This window comes from Poeciliopsis prolifica, unplaced genomic scaffold (assembly GCF_027474105.1).
Source record: "Poeciliopsis prolifica strain line A6 unplaced genomic scaffold, Auburn_PproV2 SCAFFOLD097, whole genome shotgun sequence".
Lineage (NCBI taxonomy): Eukaryota > Metazoa > Chordata > Actinopteri > Cyprinodontiformes > Poeciliidae > Poeciliopsis > Poeciliopsis prolifica.
Genome location: NW_026562472.1, coordinates 162,578 through 188,498, shown reverse-complemented (window position 1 = coordinate 188,498; position 25,921 = coordinate 162,578). Strand labels below are relative to the sequence as shown.

The window sequence follows — 25,921 nt, the reverse complement described above, 5'->3', positions numbered from 1 at the left end:
ACACAAAGTAGGCTAAACACAGCACATCATGTTCTGATGTAAAGAAACTCAAGTTTAGCTGTCAGTTTATAAAGTTTATAAATCAAAAAGCCTTTTGGAGAAACAAGAGACGTCCACCTTCCTTCTACTGATGCATTCAACACACCTGAGGTGAGGTCACAGGTCAAGTTTGAACAATCACAAAGAGGACCAAAGGTCAGAAACAACATAAAAATGCATAAGTGGAATATTTGTTTGGTATAAAATGTTTCTCAGCTCGATTTACAAAACAGGATTTATTTATTTCTTTCTCAGTTCAGATTCAGAGATCCAGAATATTTTCTCCAGCAAATCAAACAGAAGTGATATCGACTGCTGTCCGTTAAAACCCTGCCCCTCTTTTCTTCCAATCATAAACCATTGTCCCTGCAAACGGCGAGGCAGCGGGTCGGATCCAACGAGTCGCGCAAACATCTTGGAACAATAAGTCGGTCATTCTGACTGAAGGTGGTTAAGATTTAGTCAAAATCAAACAATGTGTGAAAACCTTCTGCATGAAAGACTTTCAGATATATGCAGACACACTTGTTGCAGAATTGAGCAGAAAATGCTGTCCAAATCATTTTTGTATTAATCTTTATTTATTCTCTGGTCTTTCCCAGCTTCACTGCAGGTTTCCATATCCTTGCACAAGGTGGAGTTAAGCGTCGGAGAATCCAAATTCTTCATCTGCACAGGTAATTTCAAACATTTTATCTGAAATTTAAATGCTATTGTAACTCATCTTAATGCAAAATTCTTCAAAGTTCTCCAGTAGCTGTCTGTAATACAACAAATTCAAAGTCACCTCTGACTAAAGACATTTTGTTTTTCTAAAAGACGATATTTTAAATGTTAATATTGTAGACAGGAAATATCTCAGGTAGCAGTCAGTGCTGCCACAAATCTGAAGAGGCTTCTGACTGAAGAAGGTTGCTGTGACATGCTAACAGCGCAGTAGCTTAGCAGAGATGATATTCCACAGCAGCATCAGTTGCTAATCCTCCTCGTTTGCTTTAGCAGCTCCTCTTTAACTCTGTCTGGGCGGATTTCAGGTTTCTGTTTGTACAAAATGTTTCTTCTCCATAAAATCCCCATAAATCACGTAGCGGTGAGGCGCTGTGAGGATTGTGGGTGTGTTTGCTGGATGGCCTGTCACTGCGTTTGTCCCTTTGTGAACGCCACATGTGCGCAGCAGCAAATAAGCCGTTGTCGGGGCCAACGGCGGCTCGGCGGGGCGGCCGTGCTTTCTGGCAGGAGCGGCCCGCCTCCTACCGGCTGCCGTCTCTCCTGCCAACCCGCTCGACAGGGGGCTAACAATCAAGAGGGTAGAAACGCGCTTGGAGGGTTGAGAGGGAGAGTTAAAGCACACTGAGCAGTGAAGAAATGGGGTAGAAACACAGGAAATGAATAAAATCAGGAGGAAAAAAAAAGCTTTTAATGTGAAAGGCTTACAGAAAAAGGGAAAAGCTTTTGAAGTGGCGTGAAAATGTGGAAGTGTTTGTGTCACCTTTTTCTCCCTGGACTGTTACCATGCTGGCAGGAAGTTCTGCCAAACGCAGGAAGCTGAAATGAACCTGCAAACAAAAAGTCTGAGCTGTTAAAGGGGCTTTTCTGGCTTTCAGTTAAGATAGAGCACCAAGCTAGCATTTATAAATATATATTTATATTTAAAATAGCATTCATCAATACAATTACACAAATAATAGGTCAAGTTCTGACATCAACTGATATTAGGATATCAAACTTGTTAACCTGTTTACAATAATTTGGAACTTAATGGGTGTTTTTTTACATTTGTTACATTTTCAGCTGCTGTGGTTCATTTTCACACTGCGTCAAGTAAACGATGCTAATTATAATAGCGGGCGTGTTACACACACAGAGCAGTTTAGAAACAATAAATATGATATGATGAATTGATATGTTGGTATGGGGGGGGGGTCTCTGGTGAAAATCTGCTTCGGGCCCCAAAAAGGCTTTGGCCGGCCCTGTGAGTCCAGATGGAGCCTTGAGGACAGAATAAAATATTCTTTCTGTTATTAATCATCCTAGAAGAAAAGCAGAGATATTTTTATCTGTATGTAGCTGAACTTTTTACCCAATCTAATTGGGTTCTCCTGACCTTTGACCTCAGATTAGAATCTCATTAAAATAAAGAGGAAAAATTGGTCATTAGTTTTTAGTTTGTGAGTAAAAATCATGATTTAACTAACTGCATATTTAAATCATACAGTCTGATTTTCACAATCTGGATCATAATATATCAGCAATTAACCATTAATTTCTCCAGGTTGAGTAATTTATATTATAAATTTAACGGAAGCAAAAACCATCAATCAAGCACATTTCAGTAAGAAGTGGTTACTCAATAAAAACAAAGTTTAACAATTGAAACATTACATTTTGCCGTTTTTAACTCATTATAGATCAAAAGTAACTTTAAACAGGTGGATTATTTGTCTGGATTTAAGGAAACTCAGTATCTTGTTAGAATAATTGAAAATAAATTTGTTTATTTGGCTTTTTATGTGACTAAAAACCTTGTTTACAAGAATGTAAACTAGTAAATATTATGAATATGATGTCACCACAGCAGGAGTATTTTAATCACTTTAACTTAATATTTTTGTAGCTGCGTTGCTATCAGATGCTTTTAAAGCCATAGAAGAAGTGATCTTTTTATGATAACAAGCAGTTTGATCGTTTATAGCGTTGAGCTGCTGCATTTTCACCTGCTAACAAATACCTGAAAGCTTGAACCACTGGGTCCAACAGTGGAACCACTTTCAGCTTTTGTCCCAGAACAGAAGATTTGACACTTGGTGACTTATTTTTGCTTTTAAGGAGAAAGTCTGAGAGGCTTCCCATCAGCAGGATCGGCTTTTGTTCTTCCCCTCTCAGCACAAAAAGCTTTATTTTCTGTCACATGGCCTTTGAAAAAGAAACTGTGGGAGGCTAAGAGGGGAAGGAGAAGCTGAAAGAGAAAAAGTTGGGAGTTTTAGATTGACCTTAGGAAGAAGTTGGAGCTAAGTAGTTGAAAGAAAGTCAATTTGTTCCTGTGTCTTCTTGTTCTTTCAGGTATTTTGTTGTTTGGATGTTTTTATGATCGTCAGAAACCTGACAGGGGTGTCCAAACTTTTTGTCAAAAGGAAGCAAATAAAGTACCTTGATATTTATTAGCTTTAGAGAGATTTTTACGACAGTAAGAAAAGGAGGAAATTTTCACCAAAATATTAGAAATTTAGTGATTTGTCTGTTTTTTGTAAAAAATGTATCTAAAAACTTGACTTTTTTCAAGTAAATGTCTGAAGTTTTTACTGCAGGGGCCCTAATACTAATTTACTCTATTTGAAAATAAATGAATTTCTTTTTAGTTTGATGGAATAAGTTTATTTTCAGTATTAAGAGCAGGATTTGGGTCACTTTGTTTCAAAATTTACATTGGAACTAACTTTCAGCCTGATTATCTGCATCTTTGTTTTGGGCCGAACAAAATCAATCCACGAACCACAAATGGCCCTCCAGCCTCACTTTAGACACACTGCTATAAAGCAGTGGTGATCAAAATGTGGGTCAGGGGCCAATTGTGGTACTCAAAGTGACTTTGTCCGGCCCCCAACAATATGAAAACGGCACAAACTTAAGAAGAAACGTTCACAAAAAAAATACAAATGACAAATATAAACATTTTAGAAAAATGAGCAACTCATATAGCTGCTGAGAATAAACTCAAAAAATCCAAAGATAATAGAGAAACATCAACATTTATGATTTATTTACAATGAGACAAACCTGCTAGATTTCATGCTTCAGACCCATTATAATTTATTACTCCCTTTTATTTTATTGAAACATTGTGTTGTGTTAGTTGTGCGGGTAAAAACATTATATTTTGGGGTGGTTTGGTTTTTCTCCAAACATTTTGTGTTTGTTAACTCAACCCAACCTGCAGTTTTTCCCCAGTTCTGCTGTAAAGGAACATTACAACCTTCATGGTCGTTGTGGTAATTGCTACCTGCTAACACTTAACCACCCTGTTAGCAGCTGTTCTGCTTTGTAGGTATTAATCATTTTAACCTTGCTACTCTGCTGAAGCAATTACTAAAGATTATGGGAACAGGCCTGTCTAAATGTGCTAGGTTGGTTTAATTGTGTGTTTTTTCTGAGTGTTTTATCCCAGTGGCCTTCACAGTTGTTAGCGCTCCTGGTAGAGAAGTGTGGAAAAAATAAAGAAATAAAATTGATCCATCTCTTTTATGCACTGAGTTATTCGATGAGGAAAGAAAAATCTCTGAAAAACTGTTGATTTTGTGTCATTTTTATCAGGCTCATGTGATCAGAAGTGTGTGTCCAGATATTTACATTTGTGACAGTAGGTTTAAAATTTTAAAAAGCCATAAATACTGATTTAATACTCCAGTTTTTGTTTCTCTCCAATATTTCACAACTCAATTAATCATTTATTGAATAAAAACAGGTGGAAAGAATCTAAATATGTCAGAACGAAGTGTTGCCTCACCTTAAAGTTGCAGTGACATCACAGCAACGACAACTTACAGGGTTTGTCTGGTTTTACCCAATAACAGAGCGGCTCATAATCTCCCCCTGGTTTCAGATGAAAGCAGTAAAATAAATAAAAACATAAATAACTTAGAAAAAGAGTAAGATGGCACAAAATGTCTGCAAGTATTTTTTGTGAAAAGGTAATAAACTCCAGTTCTTTGGTTTTGTGTTCTGTCCTCCATAAGAGTAGCATCTGATCAACATTATTAAAAATATCTAAATATAGGTCAACTGTCAATTATTAGGTTTTATGTTTTACTTTCTGAAATTGATGGAGAAACTGTGGAAAGAAATAAAAATTAGGGTGACGGTACGCAGGCTTTCCAACCTGGGGGATAAATCATTGTAAATATGATATTTTTTAAAATAAAATTTCAATTAAAATAAACTATTTTCTAGCAGAAAGTCTAAATCTTGTAGATTTTAAACTTAAATGTGGTGAAAAAATAAACCAAATTGATGTGCAGCTAAATCAGCCTCAGAAAAGTTTATTGCTTTATTTCTATAAAATAGGCCAAATATTCTATTTTTCTGTTCATAAAAATATTACCTTGTATTTTAGAGCAAATAAAATCGTCACAATAAAATAATTTTTGCATTTCAGTTTGACAAATTTGAATTTAAGTGACTCAACTTCTGAGTTGACTTTAGTATTTAAAGTGAGGAACAGCTTGAATCCTGTTTTCGTTGGATTCCAGTGCGTTTCCTGTAAAGACATAAATGACTGAGAACGTTCCCTCCCTGCTTTAAACTGGTTCTTCCTTGAGTTTTACAGGGATGTTCCTGGTAAATATTGGCTCCAGTAGACACTTATAGACTGTAATCTTGCTCTTGCAGCATGCCAGGCGATCCGCTCCATGCTTCAGTTCTAGAAACCTTTACATATTTGTTGTTTTTTTTTACATTTCCAAGCCTCTTCTAATCTCCAAACGAGGGTTTCGCTGCTGCCAGCGTTGATAAATCAGAATGCCTCCGTGTCTGCATTTTGCTAGCCTCTGGAGAAGTGGTCATCATTGTCCTGCCATCGCACCTCTCAGTCAGCGCTTACTTTTCCTGCCAAGATGTCGCCGTGGCGCCGGAGCTTATGCAGATTTTAAGATGTGCTATTCACGCAGATGTTAAGACACACAGAGGGATGCCAGGCTGAGTGTGCAGAACGGGCCGGCACGCTGCACACTCCTGTCTTCTCCCATCATCTTTGATTCAAATGGGGCTGTCACCATGCCGGTTGCATCAGCTCAAACTCATAACTGTATGTGCTTTCAGAAGGCTGTATAATGCGGAGAGGCGATAACATTGTGGTGCTAGCAGGTGGAAAAAGGCAGCTGCAGTGATACTGAGCACTTATCTGTTCCTTTCAAGTGCCCACATGAGGCAAAGGAATCTGCTGGGTGCAGGGATGGTGTACGATCAGTGTGCTTTGAAGCTAAAAAGTGGCAGAGGAGGAGAGTTAGCGTATTTGTTTGCTCCACATCCAGGCTACAGTCACCACTATAGACCATATAGGTCACACCTCGGTTTTGCTCAAGGGCGTCTTGTATTTAATTTGTCAGCTTCTTTTACCTCTGGGTTTTGCAGAAATCCGCCGTCTTCTCCTATTTAGGAATTTGTAAAAATGAGGATCTGTCTCTGGTCTTGTTCTGGGCTGATGGATAAGCCAGATAATGGGCTGACACAGTCGCTGTTTTATTAACACGCCTTCCAGACGAGGGGCACCTGCTGCTTGCAGATGGCTCTGTCATCTCCTTAAGTAGCTGTACCAGGTCTTGCTTCATGGGGCGCGTGAGGACATCCCGGTTCAGGTTCGGTTCTGATCGGAGCGTTTTTATGTCTGTAGGGTTTTCTGCATTTAAAAGGGGAAGCAGCAGCTAAATCATATCCAATCAAATGTCAAGAAGCGTGCAGTCAGCGTACCTTTGGAAAGCAATCGTTGATTCCCATCATATGACTTTCCAATCATGCAGTCTGCAAACCTTAGTTAACATGTTAAACACAAAGAAAACGAACATATATGGTGGTTTGAAAGAGCTGACAATGAAAAGCATTCACAATTTCGATGATACCAAAGTGCTTGACTATAACACATGATAAACCATCTGTTTGCCATGGTAGTGAAGGAGTGATGATCTGGGCTTTGTGGTAGCCATCTTGGCACATGTCTCCCCATTTCTAGCATCCATCACCCCAAAGTGATTTCTCTTTCTGAGTCTTGGCTCACAGCCTCCGTCTGAAGTAGGTTTCATTTGCGTTTTCCTGTTTCTCTGTCTGCGTCCAGCGATCGGTGACCCCACAAGGCTGGAATGGTTCAACCCTCAGGGTGAGCGCATCGTAAGCAGCAAACGAATGAATCTGCAGACGGAGGCGTCCCGATCCCGACTCATCATCTACAACGCCATCATCGAGGACGCGGGGATCTACCGCTGCCAGGCCACCGACGACAGCGGCCACGTGGAGGAGGCGTCGGTGGTGCTCGAAATCTACCGTAAGTTTCGCCTGTTACCATGCAACCGCACTTCACAGCAACCTGCAGATGCTCCACGCTGGCCTCCTGGGGAGAGTCAGACACGAATAGAATAAAGCTTTGAAATTAGGTTTTGATCACAGCTGATTCATATTCTCATCTGCGGCACAAGCTGTTAAGGATGCCCCTGAACCTGAGGTCCATGTGTGCCTGTGGCTCCTGTGAATCTGTGTTCATGATTAAAGGATAATAACGGCGAGCGATGCCTACGGGACTCGGATCCTGCCAGGCTTAATGAGAGACCTGGCACTTTGTCTAACTGGCCTTTGTGGCCCATTGATGTTATGAGGCAGGGGGTCACCCCATCGCTACGGAGACTCTCCTTCATGCAAGCAGTCAGTTTTCTGCCCTTTGCTCATTGAGCACATAATGAAGCCGAACGCTTAAAGGGAGCCTAACTTTTCTTATTTCCACTTCTAAAAACAACTGCATGCGCTGTACAATGGCTGCTGGAAAAGTGTTTTGATTTCCATAAATCACTTGGTGGATACTTTTGGGTTGTGCAGGAGGCTCTACTAATGCTTTTCTAAGATGTACAGTTGTGTAATTGAGTCTGTTTTTCAGCCATTTTCATGTGCAAGTGTAAATGTTGAGTTGGGGGGGCGTGGCCAGCTGCAGCCTGAGACAGACGCCCTAAAACATCTCATTCTGAATTAAACTAACTCATCATCTAAGAACAAATTTGTGCCAAAAAATGTTTTGCATCACCCATAAATCTATCCTAACCTATTCAAGGAAGCATAGTAGATGACTTTTAATTAGTTTGTGTCATCAAAGTCAGTGGGCGGGGCTATTGATGCCCCAGTCAACCAATCAGGTATGAATCTATATCCCTATAATTCAAATCAATTTTGTTTATAAAGCTCCAACTCACAGGTACCTGAAAAAGTACCTGGAAATGACATTTTGTCACCTCTGGGCTTCCATAGAGTCCATTTCTGGAGCCACTGGAAGGCATAAATAATGACAGGATATAAGATTATTTAACATAAGCCCATAATTTGCTACATTTCACACTGTGCACACACTCTGAATGTATAACATTTGAAAGCTTCCATCCTTGAAATGACCCGACCTTAACTGGAAAAAGGAGCAAAAAAAAGAACACTCCTTCCTGTTCAAAGCCAGAAACGCTACATGTGATGAATTAACAATAAAGCACAAGATTTCCTCACTTAGAAATTACCCAGTGAGCCCCGTGAAGGGACTGACTAAATACCCTTGTGCATGATCAGAAGACAACACCAAGTTTAATTAGAAGAAACGTCAAAAGTACGAGGATTAACTCCAGGGAAACCGACGCGTTCACACGCGCTCTGGAACTCATCACCTGCTGCGCTGCTGTCTTCCCTTCCTCTCCCAGAGAAGCATTAGCTGAGACGTCTCAGCCTCAATCCCACCTGCCGCCATTCAGTCATAGCCTCATTCACCGCGTAACCAGCACCGCTGTTTCCTTGGCAACCGAGCGCCGCTCGCGCGCGGCGGCGCGGCGGCGTGAGCTTCATGAGCAGAATGCCAACGAAGAGCCGGAGCCCGGCGTCCCGCCGGTGGACCTGCTGGTCTGCAGCATGTTGGACAGAACAGTCTGACCTCCGGGTTAAAGAACACACACACCTTTCCACACACACTCTGGGTCACCCCTCCGAATTATTGATCTCATCCACTTCCACATGTTTGTGAAAGGCAGCAAATTCCAGCTTGGAAAAGTCCTGGGAAATGTTCCTGCTACATATAAGGTCCATTCAGGTGCTTGAAATCCTGGAAAACGCTCAAGTCATAAGGTCAGGGGTGTCCAAAGTCCTTTATAATGAAATCATTTATAAATTAGACCTCAGTTTTCTTCGTTTATTCTTTCGTATTTGACTAAAGTGCCTGATAGGCTGATATCATCTGTCCAGATGTGGACGGAGGGAAATTGGCTGATTTAACTCCAGCGTTTCTGCAAACAGGAGAGCAGAAACTCTGCTGAGTGTTTCCTCAATTTGCTGATGTCAAGTTTGCAGCAGCGTTTCTCCAGAGACGATGTTCCCCTTCCTCCTTCTCTTGTCGAGCATCGTGGCTATAAAAGGAAGCAGGAAATGGATACAAACAGAGTAAATAACTGACAGCAGGAGTATTCAAACTTTACAGAAGAAGGAATGAGGAGCGTCTTTTTTTGGAAATGAGCAAAGAGCAGCAGAGGGAGCGACGAGCGGAGTGAGTGACAGAAACATGCACAGGCATCCTGGGAGTTAATGAAGACGGCGAGATTCCAGACACGTTGATGGGCGGCGGCTGCAGTCGGGGAGCCAAAGCTCATTTTAGGGAGCCGCCTGGTATAAATCACCCAGCTGAAATGCTAATGCCGGAGCCTCGCTAACGGAGAAGACTGATCGGAGAGCCGGCGCTGATTTATTCACGCCTTCATGATGCGCCACGCAGGTGATGGCGTGTGGCTGCGGCTCTGCCGGCAGAGCCGTCTTTGGGCCGCATCAGAGGCGCTGATGAGGCCCAAAGACGGATCTGCTGCGGCTCTTCAGTCGCTGAAGAGGCTCTTCAGACCAAAGTGTCTGGGTTTCCATTTTATCAGGGCTTTTCTTTCAGTCCTGGTATATTTGTTCAGCTCTGTGAAAAAAAATTAGGACACCCTAATACACACTGACAAAAAGAAAGAGATTTCACTTCAAAAAATTAAACTAAATACTTAAATCCATCTTCTGGCTCCTTCCTCTTTGACTTCATTAAGATTTATCCTGCAGTTTTCTCTCTGACATCAGTTTGATCTCAAGATAATTAAAGGTTGGAAGGATAAAAACAAGATTCCATTAAATATTCAGAAATGCTCATCCTTATTTTTTATCTGTTAAAGAAAATGATTTTTATAGATAAACACCAAAAATAATCTTGTTTCATACAAGACATCTATATAAATATTATTGATGGCATTTTCAGAATGTTTTATGTTGGTTCAAAGAGTCTTACGAGACCTGGGCTTTGACTAGGCCCAGGACTTAGGATTTTTTAGTCCTCTGCTCGTCTTTGGTGAATTTAATGGTTTGTTTTGGACCTTGAAATGTTGCAGATTGATTTGATGTCATATGTATTAAATCCTTCTAGCATCTTGCTGTCTGATTTTAGATGTTGCCAGTTTTGTTGAATGTTCTTATAAACTACAGAATTCATTGGTAAAATGGGCCAATTTGTATTTTTCAACATTTTGAAGACTTTCTAAAAAGCCAATTTATCCAAACATGTTGTAACATTTGTTGAATGTGTGTTTTTGTTTGGCTCCACAGAGAGACTGACGTTCCGGGACGTAAAGTCGCCTCAGGAGTTCAGGCACGGCGAGACGGCGGAGGTGGTGTGTGATGTCATCAGTTCGCCGGTGCCGGTGGTGGTTTGGTACTACCAGGACAGAGAAATCACAGAGGAGCATCACAGTGAGTCATCACCACTTCCTGACTCACTCTGATTGGCCCTTTTGTCCATAGAAACATAACTTCACCTTTATATTGAGGTTTTTCCTGTAACTTGTGAGTTAGCATAATTTAAAACATCAACTGTTTTGTTTTCTGATCCATTCATTTCTGGTTTTTGTCTCCTGATTTTGCAGGGAATCATCCTCTCTATTCTGCATTTTGTGTATTTATTTAACTCCCTCATCCTGTTTTATTGATCATTTTATAGCAAAAGTGCTTGCCGTATCATTTTCTGTAATATTAGTTCAACAGTCCCTGCAGCATATTTCCAATTAAAAACATATTTTCATCCCTCAAGTAAACAAAATGTTCTGATATTTTCAGACATTGAAATTAATAATGAGAAACTGTGTTTTATTTATGTTCAATTTTTAAAAGATTTTATGTTTTCTGGCTCTGAAATGTAATAATTAACGTTATTTGCACTTCACAGCAATTTTGCCGCCTTGCAGAAATGCAGAATGCGACAAAAGTTGAATCAGAGTGCATTAAAAACTGGAACAAAACGTACCAATTAAAGCCGCAACAGTTGTATCTAATGCTGCGGTTGGATTATTTTCATTTGGAAAACATTTTTCTTCTGGGTTTGTGTTCACCCAGTGGATCAGCTGAAACTTGCCAAGAAATTTTCAGGCCTGCAGAGAAATAGCTGTCATTTTCAGCACCTCACAATTTAGATTTGGAGCTGTGATAACCCTGCAAATAACTTTACAGTGTGGGTTACCAGTCGGCGCTGGTTATTCTAATAATTTGGACCATAAAAGCTGTAAAAAAAGCCATTCTCAGAGGAACTGAACCTGAATGTTGGAATATTGAGCTCAGGATGTTTTTTCCTCTTATTGAAAACGTGCCAAAAACTCAGTTCTCTAGGAAATGCTTTTCCCTTCCTTTGTGTTGGATTCACAATGAGACAAGGGTATAAAAATCTATGAATAGAAACCCAATGGAGGAGGCACCTAATTTGGACAGAGACCATGTTAACAAGCCTCTGTGAGAGGATGGATTATGGCGCTGCTGGATGGGTGACATTCAAATGCGCCGCTTCCCCGTGAGATTAAAAACACACCAGAAAAACGAGAAAAAAAAACATGAAAACAGCAGAAAAATTGGTGTTTTTATCCTGTGCTGCCAATTCTCCATGGGAGATTTCACAGTCTCATTGTCAGCCCTCCTCTGTTCCCTTTAAGCAAAAGATGATTTATACCATTTATAGAGCTCTCCCTGGTAATCCCACCCTTTTTCGTTTTAACAGTGTTAAATATCAGGAGAATGGTCTACTTAATTTGCAAAGAGAAAAAGGAAGATGGAGGGAGAGAAGCACTCAAAGGAGGAATTCATTTTTAGTCATTTCCTTTCCTGTAGAATCAGTAATGCAGTGCGAACGGCGCTTACCGCTCATTATTTCTTCTCCCCTCCTCCTTGATTTACAACTCTCTCTTAAAGAAAAAAAAGCTCTGATTGGAAAGAGTGACCCTTTGAATCCTTGAATCTGTCACATTTTAATTGAAATTCAAATCTTCAGTGACACTACAGTGATGAAAGTGTGTTTTTTTTCCTCCTTCTTTAATCATTTCTCTCTTAATTGTGATGCGGGGACACAAATATCTTAGCTGGGCCGGGCAGATAGAGGCCCAACAGAGCTGAGCTGTAATTGCTCGTGTTTATCTGTGTGGACATTATCAGGTAAATGAGCTGCGGCTCAGACTGACAGACTAACCGCGCTGGACTGCAGATGGCATTTATCTCCTGCTCCTCTTACGCCGCTGTTGTTTTGCTTCCTCCTCTCCTCCCGACCCGTGAAGGCAGGTTCCAGGTGCTGCCCAACAACAACCTGCAGATCCGCCAGGTGACCAAGTTGGACGAGGGCGTTTACCGCTGCGAGGCCAGCGTGGAGGCCAGAGGGGAGATCGACTTCGTGGACATAGCTGTGGTCGTCAACGGTGAGTCTGATCATTTAAACTGCTGCTTTTACGCCAGGTAGTTCTTAAATTGTTAGCTTCTTACAACCGTTTGCTCCATTGCTAGAGGGTTCTGTCAACAGTTTGAGTTACTGATGGTTCTTTAGCTCCACTTTGAGCTTCATAAACTGGTTTCTTGGACATGACAGCATCTTAACATTCAGGAGGGCTGACCAGCCAATCAGAAGCACAGCTGACATAATGGCTAATCCTCGTTCTCCATCAAATTTGGCTGTTAAGTTTAATATCTGCGACTAAATTTAGACGCCAGATTCACTTTGCACCAGTTGGTTAAAGGACGAATCAACTGAATAGAGCCAATAAGTGAAAACCAGAGTAAGTGTTCAATTTTTAAAGTGTTGAATAAATGTTTTCCGTGTTAACTAAAATGATTCCAGCGTTAGAGAACAACCAGGTGTTTGTGTTTGACACAAATCTTGACACAATCATAAAAAATTGGGATGAAGAATCAACAAAATAAATCTCTCACAGCAGTTGGAAAATGTAGTTAAACTAAAAAAGCTGCACAGCTGGTCTTTGTCTCCTCGATTCGGATAAAGCAACAAAAACATCCATCTGGATTCCAGGCACACATGTGCTCCTCTTCGCACGGTGCCAGCAGATTGACGCGCATTAGGGACCGGCTCCCTCTGCATACACAAGTTGTTTTGGTGCTCCTGTTTTTTTAAACTCAACATGAATCGTTGCTTTTGTTCAGGTGGCAAAGGTCAAAGGTGCAATAATGGAACAAGTCTTCTCACTGTGTGATGAAACTATCGCCTCGTTTGGAGGCTTCAGATCCTGGAAAGGGCTTGAGTTGGAAAAAAACATTCAAAAACATTTTTGAAGTGTTTTTGAATATATTTTGAATTGTTACAAAATACTTTTTAAATATTTGCTAAAATGTAAATTTTTTTTTATAAAAAAATTTATTTTAAAAGTATTTTTAAAATATATTTTAAAACATGTAAATATTTTTTAAAATATAAAAATGGTTGAAAATATTTTTAAAACATTTTTAAAGATGTTTAATATTTTTGTAAATGTATTTTTAAACATTTCAATATAAAATATTAATAAATATCTCTTTCATCTGTGTAATTTAAAAGGTTGGCTTATATTTTAGATGTTAGAAGTTATTAAAATTTGGATATATTTTGTTAAATTGATGTTTTTTTCTCAGGGACCTGATCTCAAAACATAACATTTAGTTACTTTGATCCTGCCTAAAATATACAATTTTCATCACAATATATTATAAATAAAGATAATAATTTATGTCATTAAATGGTAAATTGAAACTAAAAGTTGGAAAACGTACCAAGAAAAAACAATATTTGAACATTATTTGAACACTGCAAGACAAAATCAAACTGTGAACCTTTGACCTGGAAGTGGATTTAAGCAGGCCTGGATGATCTGGACTTGGATCAGTGGCTGTGAAACTCCTCCAGATTTCTCCATTAGTTCACAATAGAGCCGTCATCTTCTGCAAATTCAGCCGGGTTAACTCACTTTCTGGCTCGCTTGCCTCTTAAGCTTCTATTAGTGCGACTTTTCTCTTCCCTTTCTTCTCCAACGCAACTGAAAAATAAAATTAGTAATGGCGCCGGGTGCTGCGGTCCAGAAATCAATGGATGTCATTTTAATTTCCTCATTTGTTCTCATTTACGGTGAGTCACCTGAGACTGCCGGCTTGATTGAAATGTGATCTCACTAAAGCCACCAACGTCTTTAATGCTCCAACAGCTGCAATATTGTCTCTGCCTATGTAATTCTCTCACACTTAATGTAATAGCAGCGCGGGCCCCAGCCCAAAAAAGTATGAATTGCATTTAATTTAGCACACCACTTACCTCACTTCTGTGGAAGATCCAATAAGCCTGCTCAATGAGGCGCGGCCCATTATTGCAGTGATGCAACACTTGCCATGTGGCGCTGCGATGGGACAGGCTGCGCGCGGCGGCTCTGCTGAGCTCACAGCCACACTTGATAAACTCTCTGCCTCAGGAAGAAAGCCTCTGCTCGCCCCGTCTTACAGGATGTTCGCCCTGCAGCAGATACCATCTGATTTGTTTAAGCACCTGACGGGGCGCTAACTGTTAGCTTTGAAACCACACGGCTCAGAGGGATCCTCCGCCGGCTTTCCAGGTTGCCGTTTATGAAGTTTTTGGAGAAAATCCCCTTGGTGAATTTTGGAACGTTATCAGGTTTGCAGCACAACAGCAAAGAGGGGAAAAGCCGAGCTGCTGAAGGATAACAACAAAACAAAAACAAAGTGTATTTGGCTCCTGCCTTTCATGATCTCATCATTTCTCCTGGCAAGACTTTTGTTTGTTGTGAAGTAGATTTCAACCCATTACTGTTACCAAAAACCACAAATTTGCCCTTTGTTTCTTAAATATTTAAATTTAATGCATTGAAGGCGTCTGACTCTTAAATTCTATCTTTTTAAATTACAAATAAGAACTTATCCAATAAAAATGTCCACGCATGACGACATGTGGTTTGTTTATGAATAATTCTTTGAAAAAAATATTTATTTATTGCAAAAATAGACCAAATAGTAACTGATAAGTTACAACAACTTAAACGTAAAAGAGAGTTAACATAATCAAAAAGTCTCAATCTGTATCTACAGGAAACATTTACATCAACTTTGAACTGCAGAAATCAGTCCAGGGGCCACAAATGGCCCTGGGGCCCCATATTGGACCCCACTGGTCTAAAGGTTACTAAAGTAATCACATTTGAAAATGTAATAATGAAAGATTTAGCTTCCAGACTAGCTAACATGCTAACTGCTTAAAAAACCTAAACTGATCGAATTTATTCAGTTTTCTGAGTCATGCAGAACTAAAGTCGACAAAAAGTTTAAAATTTGAAGAAAACAAATAAAATATGCATCATTTTGCAACATATCTGTGAATCATGGGGTATTAAACTAGTTTCCAAAACTAATTTTATGTATTTTCTAAGCTTTTTTCTTATTTTGTAGTAATTTTTAAATAGATTTTGGTGCTACAGCATTTTAATGAACGGATAATTGATTTCTCTTTCCAAAGATGTCTGCACAACGCTGCAGCCTCTGCTTTAGCCGCTATTGCTAACAGGCTGTATCCGCTATCGCTAACAGGCTTTAGCCGCTAACGCTAACAGGCTTTAGCCAAGCGTCCAGTCTGATCTGACAAAGTGAGCAATTATTGCAGAAATGTTTCCAGTCTTTGGTCTAATCGGCTCTGCCTCCAAACAGAAAAGGTCTGAGTGAGTGAGGTAGTGAGCAAAGTGAAGTCCAAGCTGCTTTTTTTGGTGTTTTTCCTCCTGCATGCCCATTTGTTTCAGGGGCAGCAGCTGTCCCCGGCCCAGAGGGGCTTTTAATTTAGCCTCTGGCATAAAGGTGTGCAGAGAGGGGTAATAAAGGTGACATACATAGAAGAGACATTTACTTAAATGCCACAGACTGTCATGGGGCACACAAATACGAGCCTCCTGCCTCAGCCTTGGAGGAAGTGGAAATATATTTTGTCATGAGGTCGGCTTCTCATTCACGCCTCACTTTACCTCCAGCGCCGCATTTTTATTTTCAGCCCAAAAGCCATTGACTCTCAGTGATTATTGTAATATAACTTGTCATTAAAAAGGACGGTTTCCACCCACAGATAAACACTTCTGGTTTTAAATCACAAGTTATAGTCTGTAGTTGATACGGCGTCACATTTAACGTCATGTATGAGCAAAACATTGTAAAAATGTCTTACAAACATTTCTAAATCTGCAATTTAATCGAATTAATTTAAAGTCCATAGTTTTGCAATCTGATGACTCACAGGTTGATGAAAAACAGCGAATCTCACAAAGTATTTTTGATCTACTTTGTAGCGAAAATAACTTATTGCACTTTAATAAGACAAAACTAACTTACAAGTAACTTTTTAGAAAAATATAAAGGCTTGTTTTAGTCCGAACATGTCCGCGATGATCCAGTTAAATTTGCAGCACCGTAATTCTGCTACACGTTCCAGCCAACATTGGGTTATTACGGTAATTTCAATCCCGCCATAGAAGGCAGTGAAATTCATCTTCTTTTAATAAATTACAAAAATTACTGCTAGATATTAAAAGTTCCAGTTGTTGTGGATAAATGGACAAATATATTTACTCAACGGACATGTTAAGAACTTTGTACCGTTAAAATAAGCAAAAATTTGAAAGGGTTCAGCAAATAACTCCTTATTAATAAGTGAAATAATCTGCCAGATTAGCTTGTGCTTTTTCCATCAATATTAAGACATTTTTGTCTTAAAATACAGGAACTGACCAAAACTACTTGGTAACATTTTGCATTATTGCAGTGTTTTGTAAAAAGTCTGTTCACCAAAAAGTTCAGATTAAAACTATAAATTTCTGCTGGTAACTTTCCAGATTTGGCTCTGCAGCCGCGGCTGTGCTGACAGGAATCAGTGTCCAGCCAAGACGCCTTTAAAGTGGCGGTCACACCTCAGCAGAGGTGAAGCCCAAAGAAACTCTGCTGCAACATCAGTTACCTTCTCCACCTTTCTTCCTCCTCCGTCCTCCGGCCAAAAAAGAAAAGAGAAACAGCATTCATGTCCCGTTTTTTCTCCATCGGTTTGTGCCTGCCTGGCCTGGGCTGCATCCCCCGGCGCTGCAGCAGAGAACAATAAACAGTTTGCAGCTGATTGATAAAACATCAAGTCTGCTGCGCTCATTGACAAACTTGGGCCTCCCAGCGATCTCTTCTGTCTCTTTCTACTTGTGCTGTTTGACCGTTTCTCGCCTTTAAAGTTGATGAAGTTCCCAGGTGCAGAGATTTAAGGATAATTTAGCAACAGAAAAAACTTATTTTTTACCTTTTTCTCTGAATACTCTATTTTTTTATGTCTTTCAGCAATGAGGAAGTTCAGAATACATCATAAAAACGTGTAGAAAAACCATCAATATCATTTTAAATCGAAGACGTGTGTGATGTTGTAAGTAATTAATTTATCAAATACTTAAAAGGCAACAGCAACAATTAAAATCACATAATTTGTAGATATTTCAATTATTCTGCTTTGATACTTTTTAATGTGGCTTTCATGTTTAACAAAGTCTAAATATTCAGTATTAAAATCTACTTCCTGGTTTTAATGCAGCAGCGTTCTGATTACTTTTTTAAGATGATAAAATAAGACTTTATTGATCCTGAAAGAGGTGAAACTGTTTGTCCCAGCATAGCACACAATAAAAATGTAAAATAAGTGAATAATAAAGAAAGTTATAGTAAACTTACAACAATAAATTTGTGTAATTTTAATTATTGTAGGCGTTAAAATAAACATGGATGAATTTCTCTGGCTCGTCCTCTAATCTGGAAACGTTCTTCAGGTGATAGAAGGCCGACTTTGCAACTGTCTTTATGTGGCTCTGACGGTTCCAGCCGTCATAGCTGTGTGGTTATTCTAGATTGTTCCTCTTTAAGTCCAAAGATCATCTCTAAATGAAAGTGTGTTGCAAGGAAAGTGTTCTCTGATTAGCCATGTTTCTCTTTTGATGCAGCTTGTCTGCTTGCGCTGTGGCTCCTTTGACCAGTCATGCAGAACATCTGAGCGCAGAATTAGCTTACTGTATGCTCCCCCCGACATAAAGCCATAAATATTAATGAACCACTTCAGAAAAGTGTGTGTTTTTTCCAGCAAACATGCAGCGAATGAAACTCCTCTGACCCTGCTGCTGGCCTCCAGTGGATCATCAAAGCGGGCCGCAGATGAGAGCGATGGCATATTGACTAAAACGGGCCACCCACTGAATGGCTAATCAACCTGAGGGCAAAACAGCCCGGTGTTGAGAAGAATGCTGAACATGTCAGGATTTATCTCAAATACGCCTCATGGAGGTGGAGAATGAAGAGTCTGATTTGGTGGAAAGTTGACATAAAGGTAATTTTGAAGTGTAATCCTGTTCTGAGTTCAGTTCAGACCTTTTTATGGACTCTAATGAAACAAGACGTGGCTCTGGTTTCCCCTCAGGCAGACAGGTTCTGTAACTCTGACACCAACTTTTATCAAACTCACTGTGACATTTTTATAAAATCACAAAAACTATGGAAACAAAAATATGATTTAGCTTAAAACATTTTTAAAACGTGTTTAGCGAAATAATCTACCAATGAAACTTGTACTTTTTCAACAATATTAAGATTTTATTGACTCATTTTTCTTGCTGTGAAGAATTTAGTTTTCTTTTATTTCCAGTCTGCTAAGATTTTGCACTAGAAACTGAACCAAAAATATTTGGTGATATTACCTCAAAAGTAGGTTTTTATGCATTTGTTGTCGTTTTAACCAGATATTATCCTATTTCCATTTCAAGAGGAAACATTTAACTTTAGGAAACTTTTTATTTTGTACAAACAAAAGCAGATTATAATTAATATTCTGAAATGTTTTGTTTGTTCTCAATAAAAACTGTAGACATTGGATTCGCAAACATGTTAAGCCTCTTCCAAGCCATCGATTATTTTAGTGGTAATATTTTCAGTCAAAACAGAAAAAGCTTTCCAATTTCCATGCAGCTTTCCTCCACATGTTCACCTGATTGTTGGCTCACTCACTCGCAAACCAGAGCCTGCAATTTTCCTTTCTTCTGCTGTCAGGGGAAACCACCGCTTGTGTCCTTCAATATTTCTTCTCTTACTTCTTCTTGACGAAAATCACAAATACTTATTTATATCAATGAAATCTGGCTTGGTTCCAGCTCTAGTCCAGAAAGCAAAACCTTCAGCGGTTTTTCAGAAGATTTCACGACTTCTAGCCGATTAGCATGAAAAGGAAAACAAATTCTGGAGCTTTTGAAATCAGTCCAAGCGATCTGTGACTTTTAAAGTAAGATTACAGTGTTTGTTCAAGTTTGTGGGAACGACTTTAAGCCTCATATTATCTCCACCAATCATATGAAGTTTGAAGGATATGACTAATACATGAAGAAATCGTGAAGCTTGCCAGATTCCTTTTGGATGCGTCCAGCCTGTTGCCGATTTGCTCTTTTGAAGTCTCTCTGCTTGGCAGTCTCATTAACGCGGCTGCTTCCGCCTGAGGACGACACTGGAGAACAGCTGCTGTTGAAATCAATGGTTTTGATCAGAGATTAGCTCATTTTCAACCTGGTGAAGCTTCATTCTGCTCTAATGTTTGGGTTCTTCCTGCTTTCTTACTATGAGATGGCTTCAGAATCACAAAAGAAGAGATTATTTGATTTAAAAGCTGAATAGATCATTTTAAAAACATAAGAAAAGGGAATGGGTTCTTCACATTAGACTTGTCCTTTCAGAGTAAAAGGAAGCTACAGACTGCAGCTTTTACTTTGAAAGGATAACCTTGATTATTATGGGATGTTTATGACTCAATCTTGAGTAATATTTCTGGATTTTCTTCCCTCTGAATCAAAACAAACTCATATAAACTTATATGAATTATACCAAAATCTACACCTACCTTTATATTTTGGTCCGTCTGATGATGTACTTATTTAATCACTTCCTGCTGGAAACATCAAAATAAAAGCACTTTGTTTTTTGTTTATTCTGAAACAATAATTTATTGATTTTGTTGTAACTTACACCCTGAATTTAAACATATTTACCATTTATAATTGAGAATAAAAGCTTTAAATGTGATTTAATATTGTGTCCTAATCATATGTAAATAATCAAGACTTTTAATCTCACTAAATATTTAGAGATTACTTGATTATTTCAATTTGTAAGTTACACAGTCACTCAAATTAGGAAAATTTAACAAATCTTTGCAGCTGTCAAACATTTTGTGGAGGATTGATTATTGTTTTTCAGTCACATTATTAGTAATTATTTGAATTCTAATCAAAGTGCAAAGTTTTATTAGATTTTGTGGTTGTCGTTTAACTAAACTTTTAAAAACACTCAATCACTTCAGGTTAGACGGTTATAAAATACAGAACAAAATTAAATTTCCAGTGCAATTACATCCTATTTACCCTAATGTGTTGTAATGGGTTGCTGCGTACCGAGATGCATTATTTGGATAATAACAGCCGATTGCAGGCTTTGCATTGTGCCGAGTCCCTCACACTGTAATCAGATTTCATTATGCAGATTGTGTAGGAGGAGCTGCGGTTCGGGTTGACAGATATTCCCGTCCTGAAGCTGCAGGCTGAGCTTCACTCTCGGCTTTCAGAGGAAAGTTGTTGCTTCTGCCTTCTAGGAACAACGTTGGAGGAGGAGTTTGGTGACTTTTAGCTTTTGAGAAAATTAATAATAGGAAGAAATGTGTGTCTTTGTTTCTCAGGTTTGCTTGAAAACACATTAAAGCAACAATTTTGTCTTTTTTAATTACTTTTAGGCACATTGAGTTCTTTTAATTTAAGTCAACAACCTCACCTTTTAGAGTTGCCTCTGAAAAATAGATTAATTGTGGTCTAAATTATAACTGTTTGTTACTTCTATTGAACCTAATGATTCTTTTTATTTTATGATATTTTGTTGCTGAAATGTGTCGTGGTAATCAATTTGACTTTATGACGTTTTTGTTTGAATGCCAAAGTGGATTTTAATATTCCTTAAACGCGAGAAATAATTGAATTCTTTAAAAACTTTTTTGTTGTTGCTGGTGTTGGAGCCTTTTTAGTATTTGACAAATTATTTGCAAAATAATTCTAAATATATACAAATGGTCGAAAATCTTTTTTTTTTCTTTTTGTTGTGTTTAAGAGGAAAGGGCAGCTCTAAAAACCAGAAAATTAGTATTTATATGAGAATTTTGAATAAAGTCAACCAGATTATTCTCCTTTTTAATCCAGAAACTTCTCTGACGTTCTCTATTTAGTTTTTTTTTTTTTTTTGGTGCTAAATATGAAGCAATCGTAGCCATGACAGTTGCTTGCTCTGATGAAAAACTTGTGTTTTTGGTTGAATTGCTTCTTCCAGCTGTAGTTGTTCCAGCGTCGGCCATTTTTCTGCACATCATAATCATCCCCCTCCCAGCCGAGGCAAACTGGGGAGAGTAAACATGCAGAGCGCCACTGAGCTGCTCCAAACACACTTAATCACTTCTTGAGATTGGGAAGGTGTCAGCAGTGGGAGCAGAGGCGCAGCGTAAATATGTGCTGGAGAAATGGGTTGATTTGCTTCATTTACATTCAAGCGCCATGAAGTTGTCGTTCCGTTGTCAGCGCGACGGGGAATAAAGATGAGAGCGAGGTTGCTTTCGCCTTGGTCTCCTTCTGTTGGTTGATAAAATGACAGGCAGCAGTTGACTGGGTGACGGGACTCGCTGCGTGTTGCTGACAGCCCTCACCCAGCGCCGCTGATAAAGTCATCAGGGTCTCTGCTGTAACAATGCAGAGGCCCTGAGAGACACGCTGTATTTACAGTACGTGGCTCATGTAATAGGAATGTCGTTTGTACTCCCATAACATACACGGCACCGAAAGATAATTATTTCCTGCATCATGTAGACACAGTGTGACGTCACGTCCCCTGCTTTCTGCTAGAGGGCAAAAAGATGCTTGCTAACAATGACTGGCATTGGTTTTAGCTGTTAAGTTATCAATAAAACACGTCATTTAAAAAAAAAAAGGAAGGCAGTGTTTGTAGTGCTATTCAACACTGCAATGACTAAACAACAAGTTTTAATTAAGAAAAAAAACACACCGCATAAGACGGACGGAAATAATTCAGTTATGCTAGCTTGACTATGACAACCGTAACATGTAGATGTGATGTGGAATTTAGTGTTTCGGTTTAGTTATAAATAAAAAAAGGCGACCTAAACACACCAACACAGTGGAGTTAGATCTGTTAGATTAGCTAATAGCATCAGTAGCTAATGTATCACTGATCTGCTAGATTAGCTAATAGCATTGGTAGCTAATGTATCACTGTTCTGTTAGATTAACTGATAGCATCAGTAGCTAATGTATTACTGATTTGTTGGATTAGCTAATAGCATCGGTAGCTAATGTATCACTGGTCTGTTAGATTAGCTAATAGCATCGGTAGCTAATGTATCACTGTTCTGTTAGATTAGCTAATAGCATCAGTAGCTAATGTATCACTGATCTGTTAGATTAGCTAATAGCATTGGTAGCTAATGTATCAATGTTCTGTTAGATTAACTAATAGCATCAGTAGCTAATGTATCACTGATCTGTTAGATTAGCTAATAGCATCGGTAGCTAATGTATCACTGATCTGTTGGATTAGCTAATAGCATCTTTAGCTAATGTATCACTGATCTGTTGGATTAGCTAATAGCATCTTTAGCTAATGTATCACTGATCTGTTAGATTAGCTAATAGCATCAGTAGCTAATCTAACACAGCGATCACTTATTAATAATCTCAAAAATAACATCAAGCCTCAAAAGATGAAACTATAATGGACTGAATGTTTTGTTCTTTGTGTGTTTTTTTTCTTTGGTGTTAAATCCTGAGACATATTGTGGCGTTGTTGTAAGTTGCTATGGCAGTGACTTTGTTTGTAGCATAGCCGACACAAACAGCGAGAAAAACGAGGTTTTGAATTGTTCTTCAATAGTTTTTCTGTTATTTTCCCCTTTGCTGCACTGAATTAATAACTCCTACATCTGCAGGTTTAATTTAGTTAATGGGGTTGACTTTCAAGAAGTAATTATTAATGCCATCAATCTGGGAAGGATTAATAGGGCAATTAATCCTTCCCAATTCTTTTCCCTGATAAAATGATGATAAAGTCATCATTTTACATTAAGAGAGATTATTAACAAGAGGAAAACTTTGAAGATTTCAAATGTATGCTTTCAAATTTACTGTACTTTCGATGTTGAGTCTCTTTTTCAAACTCAGTTTAACTTTCTCGATAGTCTAATTAAAAACACCTCTGGATTATTCTGTTTATTCCACTACAGTTCAAATAAACCATGTAGTTCCTGAGATGTAAGGAATTCCTCAAGGCTCTGTCTTTGGTCACAATAACCTTTTAGTATTTATTCTGCCAATTGAGCCATTCTTTTAGCAGAGAAATGTTTCTTTCCATCTCTTTCTGAAGTTTCAAGATACAAATCACTCTCCCAAAGGTAAAAGTGAATTATTTTCTCTCTGTGCACCTTGGAAAGAAAACAGCGTTCCTGCTGCACGTGCTTCAAACCCCTAATGTGTATAGAGCCACAGAAATCAGCCTGACATGATCAGAGCTCAGGCCTTATGAGTCAGACAGGAAGCAAGGACTCTCTGTTTTCCTGATTCGTTTCCGTTTGAGTGGTTCAGCCAAGCAGAAACATCATCATTGTTTCACGTCCCGGTGTGTTTTCACCAAAGCTGGGTCAAAATGTCAACTGAAATCCCCGTGGGAATTACAAACATCCGTCGTGTTTCCAGGAAGTCCCAACAAATCGCTCACGATGCCAGCTTATTGTCTTATTGCTGTTATGTATTCAGAAGGTGTTTACACGTCTTCATGGAAACGGACATTTCTTTAGTTTTCGTCCCGTCACCTCGGCAGAAAGTGACTCCTTGTTTGTGTTTGTTTCAGTTCCTCCGTCGTTATCGGTCTTCCAGCAGTCCTTCAACGCCACAGCCGACTACCAGGAATCAGTCACCTTCACCTGCATCACTTCTGGATCTCCTGATCCTCTGGTCACATGGCACAGGTAATCCTCTTGATACATCAAAATCCATTCATTACCTTCAAAATACGCATTTTTGTGGTATTATAATTGTCTTAAGTTATCGCGATAATATTTTTCTTTTAAGAGAATTTTTAAGTAATGGTAAGAAAACGATTCTGAACTTTAAATTCTAGTGAATATTTAGCGCTAAAACTGGAAGACATTTTAAATATCCAACATAAATAAACTAAACAACAAATAAGACGAATTATGAAGTTTCTGTAAACAAAATTGCCCTTCACAATAAAGCGAGTTGAGACCAAAACACCAGAATGAAAATTTTTATCATTCAGTTTTTAGTAGAAAAAGAGAAAAATGCTAAATTATGGAAATGGAAATAATTGACTTTGTTTTATTTATTGCTTGTGGGTCATACATGATCCTTTATTTATATTTGTCTTCTTTATTTTTCATTTTCTGCTTGCAAAGGTTGAAATTAAATAAAATTTACCAACTAAATGTCAGTCAATACTTTTCATAGTCAGTAGTTTCATAAAACAACTGATAAATTAAAGATAATCCAATTCACCTTTCAATCAATCAAGTTTATTCATATTGAACATTTGATGTGTTGTTACACATCAAAATGTCAATTAATGTTTCATGTATGATGTTTGAAAAGCAACTCTAAACTTGCCTAAATTGAAAACAAACTCAGTGTTTCGGCTGTTTTGCAGTTTTCTTTAAGTGTTGTAGATTTCAGCGTCTCAGATGAGTCACAGAACAGAGCAAGTTTCAAAGTTTGTGAACGGAAAGCGTTCAGTTTCTGCTGTCACGCTTGTCTTTTACTCACACACTCCAGATTCACTTCTTGTATTTTCAGTTGCAGACAACAAAGATATCATGTCGCAGTTCCAATTAGGGATTCTGCAATCCGCCCTCACACATCACCTCCAACAGCTGCAGAAAAAGATCAAATGTCAAACAGCAGCGGCGCGAGAATTTGCACCAGACGTAGTTGACACTATCCACTCTTCTCTCCAACATCCAGCAACCCTCCCAGGCAATTGTGACAAGCTCTTTGCACCTGAGCATCTGTTGATGGCACTTTATGGGGATTCAATTGTAGGTCGTACTGTTTCCGTCTTTTTCTGCCTTTCGTCTAAACGGAGCACAGAGGCGGTGTTTTCTACCACTATTTTCATCGCTGCGAACTGTAAAGATGTCACAAATGGTTGTAACTGTGACTCGCTCCGCTGCGCCGCTGTTTCTCTGTGACTTGTTTCACACTCTGTACTGAATTGAACACAAATCCATGGAACTCAGGAAGAAAAATGAAACGTTCTTTAGAAACTCACGAAGACGTGTCAAACCTTTTATTGAACAAATTCACCTCTTTCCACATTAGCACCGACGCTTGTAATAATTTAAAAAGTAAAACGTCTTTTGTCAAAAGAACATTTAATCTTCTCTGGTAAAAATTGAGCGTCAATAATGTGACCTTTAACTATTTCTGTTCAGGATTCAGGTTTAAGAGTCAAACAAAAACACATTTCTTTATTTATTTACATTTATTTTAGTCCTCTGATACATCAATTAATCTTTCAAAATAATCCACTCCATTTAACAATTACGTAAGTCCATTTTTACAACCAGAACTATTTTCCTAACGCTGAGTTTTTTTCTCCATTTTTAATAAAATCTTGTGTCAGTGACTGTACTTCCGGGAGTATTCACTTTTAACTTTTTTCTAACTTTTAATATCTGTACAAACCTTTATTA

The 25,921-nt window shown here is 38.7% G+C and overlaps 1 protein-coding gene across 1 annotated transcript in view; it reads left to right on the top strand.

Annotated features, from left to right (window-relative positions):
- Positions 1-25,921, top strand: part of LOC129353813 (neural cell adhesion molecule 2-like) — a 269,675-nt gene that overhangs the window by 203,978 nt on the left and 39,776 nt on the right. Inside the window, 5 exon segments of the mRNA XM_055023258.1 lie at positions 642-716; positions 6,860-7,066; positions 10,381-10,524; positions 12,366-12,503; positions 24,064-24,181. Coding sequence (XP_054879233.1) covers positions 642-716; positions 6,860-7,066; positions 10,381-10,524; positions 12,366-12,503; positions 24,064-24,181 — 682 coding nt within the window.